The 8340-nt window shown below is 36.5% G+C and overlaps 1 protein-coding gene across 1 annotated transcript in view; it reads right to left on the bottom strand.

Moving 5' to 3' along the window:
* Nucleotides 1-1674: 1674 nt before the first annotated feature.
* LOC107570095 (vesicular glutamate transporter 2.2-like) overlaps nt 1675-8340 on the bottom strand; it is a 17166-nt gene continuing 10500 nt past the window's right edge. The window contains exons 8-12 of the mRNA XM_016256294.1: nt 7714-7863; nt 4270-4402; nt 4058-4168; nt 3801-3928; nt 1675-3405 (exon numbers count right to left, since the gene is read on the bottom strand). Coding sequence (XP_016111780.1) covers nt 3076-3405; nt 3801-3928; nt 4058-4168; nt 4270-4402; nt 7714-7863 — 852 coding nt within the window. The 3' untranslated portion in view covers nt 1675-3075. The remainder of the gene's footprint in view (nt 3406-3800; nt 3929-4057; nt 4169-4269; nt 4403-7713; nt 7864-8340) is intronic.

Here is an 8340-nt window from a genome sequence, read left to right as displayed (position 1 = left end):
TTTTTTTTTGGTGTTTTTTAAAGGGGGGGTGTGGGGGGGGGGGGGGGGGGGGTGGTCTGCTATCATGCAAGGTCTAGGCTTTAGTCTTCGACGGTCTGGTACTGGTTTAGGTTTTTGGTGGTCTGGTATTCGTCTGGGTCTTAGAAGTCCTGGTATAGTCTGAGTTCGGGTGGTCTGGTATTGGTTTGGGTGTTGTAGGGTCTGGTCTTTAATTCTGTTCCATACTCTCATGCCGAGTAACAAATGAATGACCAGCATGCACAGCAGTCTGTTGGGGGTTTTAAATGGTATTGATTAGTGGTTTGTTCCCATATAATTTGCTGGTGGTAATTTATCCTTTGTAGGTCATTTATCTTAATCAGATCCACTGGTGTAATGAGTCAAATCTATCTACAATTTTATATAAGGTTTACACATTACAGAAATCCTGACTGAGTGTTTAATGGATATTAAATTCGTTTTACATAAGTACATTACAGGAAGCATGATGGAGCGTCACTTTCAAACACCCTTGTATGTTCTTGCCTTCTGAAATGTTTTAAAAGAGTACATTTTATGGAAATACTATACTTCAAAAGAATAAACTTCAGTGTGAACTGAATGTAATTTTTGGACATTTAATTGTACGGTAATTGCAGTTGAATAAAAATGTATTAAAATTTACATTCACATGCAAACTTTAACTGAACTTTATCAAGCTGATGTTTGTAAGAGAAACTTACTTGTTACAGGGACAAACATGTCTGTTAGATCTTCACAAAGAGAGACACAACCATTTCAAATCAATGCCCAGGATGATTTTAATGACTATATCATGCAAAAATAATCATCACACTCTATAAAGAACATCAACTCTTATCTTTTCAAAACCAGAAAATTACCTTTAAATTTTGGTCCACCAGTCGCAAAAATCAAAGGAAAGACATGGTTATGTCTTGATTTGAATAATTGTATATAAAATCACACTTAGTGAGCAATTCATACAGTGTAACACTTTTTGACATCAACAAATCGCTCTATTTGACACAACAAGAATGAAACAATCACTTGTGCACTTCAGTCTCAGGCAAGAGGCCATGAGAAGAGCTTTAGGTTTGTGATAAATTCCTCACAAAATACACAAATCTAGAAAACATCTAGCTGAGGTTCAGAACAAAGTAAAGCATGGCTCAGATTCCAACCTCTGAAAATGGCCTTGCATTTTCTGACCAGAACAAACATAAGCTGATTCTGATGCTTCGGTAAGACTTTCGCAACCATTCAAATGACTCCGTAAACTAGACACAATTCAGATTTCTTGAATGAATTAGATGTTGAATATAACAAGATTGCTGATGTCATCAGTACATTATTGCAGTACATGTTCTTAACAGGTGTTATTTATTTGTTTTATTTTATTTATTTTATTTTTTAAAGACTTTGACACATAATTTTAGATTACTGCTGGTTGACTAAACACAACACACTGGTTTGTGTCATGAATGAAGAATTAGAGTGACTCTCACAAAAACTTGCACACTTTTCAAAGAAAATCAAGCTTGTGGACCATTATTATTATTATTATTATTATTATTATTATTATTATTATTAAATTGACAGCATTGATAGTATTTATTTATTTATTTATTTATCTATTTTTTAGGGGGGGGGGGTTATAAATGTATTTAAAAGTAATAAATAATAAATATTTAATGGTCCTAAAAGCAGGCTTAATTGTCTTAATGTATTATAAAATTTGCTTTTTAGGTGAGATGGAACCTGCACATCCTGACAGGTTTTGTGGAATTCACTCAACATATTACATCAGCTTTGCATGGCAACACTTAAATACATCAGATGATCAGGATTTGACCATACGCATGGAATGATGTCAATGGCACAATATACATCCCAAATGGACAGCCTCATTTTTTAATGCCAGTTTCTATGATAAATATGGCCCAATAAGAACAGTAAGCACAGATACCACTGACCCAGATTCACAACAGTCTCACAGAAACAATAAATCCATGTCAAAACACATACTTAAGATAGAAATTACTTGTTTTCCCAAATAACAACATGTCAGTGCATTCAAAGTATCTTCGAAAATATCCGGTTTGTCATTACATGTTGGTTAAAATGGAACATTTTAAATGAAGACCAGCTTAAAACCACTTAAAATACAGGACTGTATTGCCAAGCACACACTCGGATGTATTGTTGATGTAACTATAGCCGAACAAAACTTATACAAGATTGCACTTTAAAAAGTTCTCAAGTATACTTTAGGATGTTTCAACATTTAAAGGTTTATCAATATATTTCACACTTATTTTAATACACATCATCATTCAGATATAGCAGGTATGTTTTGCAAATTTGTGCTGCATCAAACAGTAAATGTCTACTTTGCTCTACCTTCTAGATTTATGTCCCAAATAAAGGGACTAGTTTATAAGGTGTAATACAGTACACATACATAATGATAAACAGCATTCTTTGTAAGTTTTAAGTTATATAATATAGTTCAATAACCCAAATCTTGCATATTTTCTGTAAGGTCAATGGCAAGAGCTCTGTAAACCAGAGTGAAACAATTGTTTCTTCTGAACAAAACGACGTAGATCTAAACTACTCTAATTGGTCCTGACCGATTAAACTACTCATCTGCTAAAGTTACAGTAGAAGACGCAAAACTAAAACAAAACTAGTCTAAACCTGCAAAAAACAGCCAAGACCTGTGCTTTGATTACAGATGTCTGTGCTATTAAATATTGTCAGTTGATTAAATGTCATAAACCACAGTAATAACTCAACATATCTGTAGTTTTACAGGAAACATTTACATAGCCATATATGTTATTTATATAATCCTAAATATGACCTTTTCATATAATTACCAGTATATTCTAATCAATATCTCTGAATACATTATTCCCTTTAAATATCTTCTCTATTCACTTAAAGACTCTTTTCAAAAACATCTCTGACTCCTGTAGCTATGCTTATTAAGTACAGTGTCTATAATCACTCATATCTCTTTCTGCTTTGACTTTTTTTAAAGATTTGCTTTGACTCATTGCGAATAAAGATCTAGGAGTACCCGTCTCCCGTATACGTCTGCTCGGCGTCCTCCTGGATGTATTCCTCGGTTTTCTCCCATCCTTTGGCCCATCCCCCGTTCAGCTGCGTTGTGGCCCCATATGTTTTGGCGGGGCCCCCGAAAGGAGCGTGGCTCAGCGTGATGTCACCGGTCTCCTCCGCTAACTCGTCTTCATCGATGAAGCCGCACTTCTCATCGCTGGTCTCCTCGGGATCCGCCCATGGCTGCTTCTCGCCAGACGCAAAAATCCCGTAGAAGATCACGCCGCCGTAATGCACCAGCGAGGCGATCAGGAACACGTTCTGCCATTCCTCACGAGTCTGACGGGCAAGATAAGACAAACTCAGGAATGCAGTCTTTGACTTCTATTATGTAATTCTTAGTGGCTATGTTTAGAATGAAATGCCTGTCTACTGCTCATCACAAACTGCACAGAAAGGAGATTCACTATATGCTTTCTACAATATTTGAAAAACAGCATGTGAAACAATGTGTCATGCAACAATAAATATTCGGAGTGTCTATTTACACTAAAGTGCAAATAGCCCGCCTTGTTGGCAGAGGCTATTTATACTAACTCCGCCCACCAACGTGTGATTGGCCATTAATCGACAGCTTCAGTGGCGTAGATGTTTCATATGTCAGATTTTACTGAGTTCAGGTAACAATAAACACATTTGATAATGAAAGTAGGGCTAATTTTAGGATTTCTCACCTTGTTTTTGGTCATAGTACCTACAATGAGAGGGCAGACCATACCAGAGAGCGTGCCCACTCCATTAGAAATACCCATCAGTATGCTGGCGTACCTCGGCGCGATGTCCAAGTGGTTGACATTAAAACCTTAAAGAGGGACAAGATAAAAGAAGAAATCAGAAATGTTGGAAGACATTTATTTTAAATATTGTTGAATGCAAGTAAACCAAAATGGGATTTCAAAACATGAAGCCTGACAGTGTGTGAGTGTCTCACCTGATATAGCAAAGCCACTAAAACCAACAGCTAGCACCAGAAACGAGATGGCCACACCTTTACTGTGAGAGAAACCAACCACTAACAGCAGAGTGGCCTCCATTCCAAACCCTATAACCAAATGATGTGTGGGTCAAAGGTCACACCATACTGTTTTGTATTAATTCCAAATGCAAGATACAATTACTCTAATGAAATGTGGTTACTCTTACCTCCACAGTTCATGATTTTCCTGACGGTGGTGGTGGATAAGATGTTTTTGCTGCGCAGGAAGTCAGCCAGTTGACCGCCGATTGGCACTATGATGGTCATGACAAGGTGAGGCAGAGCAGAGACCATACCGACCTGACAACACCACACAAAACATCAGTCCTCATGACTTCACTTCACAGGATAGTTCACCAAAATTATGAAAAAATAGACAAAGGCCCATATGATTTATGTATTTTCATTAAACACAAAGGGAAAATGTTGAAGAATCCCTGAGCCACATTTTTTTATATAATAAAATGTAATGGTTATTTTTATGATTTGTATGGACTTTTAAGAAAAAAATGTCTGCTCAGTTGTGCTCCTTCCTGCAAAAAATGATATCTATGAATAATTCATGGGGGGTTTCCGACCCCATCATAGCACAGAAACTGCACTTGTTAAAATTACTTGCTTCTTGCGTCAGACCAAGGTTGCATCTCATTACTAGTTTTAGTTGATCTTATTGCTGTGTTCGACACTATAGATCATGACATACTCATAGATCGATTACAAAAGTATACGGGTATTCAAGGGCAGGCTTTAAGATGGTTTAGGTTTTATTTAAATGGGGAATCATCTCAATTAACGCCAGTAAAGTAGGAAGAACCACAAGGATCTGTCCTAGGCCCTCTGCTATTTTCAATATATATGTTGCCCCTGGGTAATATTATAGAAAATACAGGATTAGTTTCCATTGTTATGCTGATGATACTCAAATGTATATTTTGAAAAGACCAGATGAAACTTCTAAATTATCTAAGCTAACGTTCGACACTATAGATCATGACATACTCATAGATCGATTACAAAAGTATACGGGTATTCAAGGGCAGGCTTTAAGATGGTTTAGGTTTTATTTAAATGGGGAATCATCTCAATTAACGCCAGTAAAGTAGGAAGAACCACAAGGATCTGTCCTAGGCCCTCTGCTATTTTCAATATATATGTTGCCCCTGGGTAATATTATAGAAAATACAGGATTAGTTTCCATTGTTATGCTGATGATACTCAAATGTATATTTTGAAAAGACCAGATGAAACTTCTAAATTATCTAAGCTAACAGAGTGTGTTAAAAATGGAGGAAAAAAAAGGATGACCAACAATTTTCTACTATTAAATTCGGATAAGACAGAGATATTAATTATTGGACCAAAAACAGTACACACAATCTCTTAGATTACAATTTGCAACTAGACGGATGCACGGTTACTTCCTCTACAGTCAAAAATGTGGGTGTTATATTAGACAGCAACTTGTCTTTTGAAAATCATATTTCCCACGTTACAAAAACAGCATTCTTCCATCTTAGAAACATTGCCAAGTTACGAAACATGTTAGCTGTTTCTGATGCAGAAAAGCTAGTTCCTGCATGCATGACCTCTAGACTGGACTATTGTAATGCACTGCTAGCTGGTTGTCCTGCATCTTCAATAAACAAGCTACAGGTAGTCCAAAATGCAGCGGCTAGAGTCCTTACCAGCTCAAGAAAATATGATCATATTACCCCAATTTTACAGTCTCTGCACTGGCTACCTATTAAGTTCCGTATCAGTTACGAAATATTACTACTTACTTTTAAGGCCCTTAATGGTTTAGCTCCTGCGTACCTAACTAGTCTTCTACCACGCTACAAGCCATCCCGCTCCCCAAGGTTGCAAAACTCTGGACTTTTGGTAGTACCTATAGGATAGCAAAGTCAGGTAGATCTTTTTCACATTTGGCTCCCAAAACTCTGGAACAGCCTTCCTGATAACGTTCGGGGCTCAGACACACTCTCTCTGTTTAAATCTAGATTAAAGATTCTTGTAATGCATCTCATAACCTTGTGCTTCAGTTATATCTGATCAAATGCACATCATCATTATTTTGCTTGTGTTGAAAACATCATTTTTTGCTTGGTTGGAACAGCAGCTATGCTAACTTTTCTCTATTTGCTTCTCTGTTTCTGCCACGGCATCCCGAGGTAACTAGGAATTACACAAGCTTCAGCCTGAACCCAACCCTTACGAAGATCTGAGATGACCAAACACCTGGGAAGAGATGATGCCGACACCTCAGAGGACCTCAGATGATGCCAACCCTGATCCAACATACAAAACTACCAAACTTTGCTAAAAGTTGGATCACAACATATAATCGTTGCTGGTAATAGTATTCACCATCTGTTTGATTACATGTCATTAACTAACTGCATGGTATGGACATCAACTTGACATATAGTCACCACTGATAAGCTACTCCTAAATATAATGTAGAAACTTCAATTTTCTGTAAAGCTGCTTTGCAACAATTTGTATCATGAAAAGTGCTATACAAATAAACTTGAATTGAACTGAATTGAATCGAATGTGTTCAATACAACTAATACAAATCTTAAAAGTAAAAAAAAAAATGGTGAGTTGACTTTAATGAGTTTTAAGTAGATTTTGGTTTACAATAAATGCTTGTTGTACATTCAGCAGTACACTTCAGCCATATTTCAAAAACAAATTATTAAATTACATGTATATATACATACTTACAATCTACTAAAGTGGGTCAAAAATCACTCTTAAAGGCATAGTTCACCCAGACGTCTGCCATCCCACAATCATCCTCCAAACCTGCACATATTTCTTTCTTCTGCTTAACACAAAAGAAGATATTTTGAATAATGTTGGTAACCAAACCATTTGTGATCCCCATTGACTCCAATAGTGAAGTCATTTTGGGCCAGCAACTGTTTGGTTACCCACATTCTTCAAAATGTCTTCTTCAGCAGGAAAAAAAAACAAAACTCATAAAGGTTTGGAACAACTTAAGGGTGAGTAATTGATGACAGAATTGGCATTTTTCTCTTATCAAATAAAACAATGCAAACCTCTACAATGCTATTTTTTTTAACATACTTGACACAAAATGTGTGGCTCAAAAATAAAATAGCTCAAAAATACTATATAGTAAAAACTAGAAATACAATATACTAACAATAAATCACTACATTGAAATCCTAAACAAGCCCTGACTGATAAAACCACTAAACAAATCCAATCTCCCAAGCTGCACTATGAGGCAGAATCAAACAGTGGTTCAATTACAGCTGTCAGGCCTGCAGGATTTATATCACTCTTTCAGCTCAGAAGTCGAAGATCAATAACAGTGTCAGGTTTTATTTATGTACGCCACTGTGAACACACATTTCTGAATGGCCAACATCTCAAATACAATCCAATGCGGGCGACTCAATGCATGACAGCAGTGAATGAGGGTCAAACACGACCGATAGTAACGATTCAAATGAGGCCTGAGAAAGAATTGCTCATGAGACCAATTCATACAGCAAACGCAAAAGCACAATGACGTGCCTGAGATCTGATTAATGTACAAATGTTTCCCCCTGAATCAGTTCAACTGCTTCTCTCACCTTACTGATTTCAAAGCCAAATACTTCTTCAAAGTACGCTGGCTGACTGATGAGCAGCAGATAGAAGGTCCAGCTCCGGCAGAAGTTGGCCACGATGATTGCATAGACCGGCATGGAGGTGAAGAACTTCCTCCAGGGCGTCTTGAATTTCTGTAGGAGAAAAAAAAATCAGGTTAAAAATTGAGACAGGAAAGTCTATGGGACACATCTAGCATTGGAGATCTTGAGCAACCATTTCACAGGGTGCTTAAAGACCCCTTCAAACATGATTATGTGATTACTTTCATCTACAGTCTCTCCGTTACTGGACATTCAAAAGTTGCATGAATTCAGATGAAGAAAAATGTTTTGGAACAAACAAATAGCCTGTTACTTTATATTATCCAGCATTGTCTTGGGTAAGTAGTGCATGCACTGTTTAAAGTGAGTAATGAAGTCATATTTCCATTGTAATGTCCATTTTGCAATAGTTTCTACAATTAAAAATAAATATATATATATATATATATATATATAAAGTAAAAACAAAATAATATTATTAATGTATATAACATTTATATTTTAGATCTCTCTCTCTCTCTCTCTCTCTCTCTCTCTCTCTCTCTCTCTCTCTCTATATATATATAT

This window comes from Sinocyclocheilus grahami, unplaced genomic scaffold (assembly GCF_001515645.1).
Source record: "Sinocyclocheilus grahami isolate Dianchi unplaced genomic scaffold, SAMN03320097.WGS_v1.1 scaffold1413.1, whole genome shotgun sequence".
NCBI classification, from domain to species: domain Eukaryota; kingdom Metazoa; phylum Chordata; class Actinopteri; order Cypriniformes; family Cyprinidae; genus Sinocyclocheilus; species Sinocyclocheilus grahami.
Note: the sequence above shows the minus strand (reverse complement) of the source record. Positions and strands in the feature narration are given on the sequence as shown.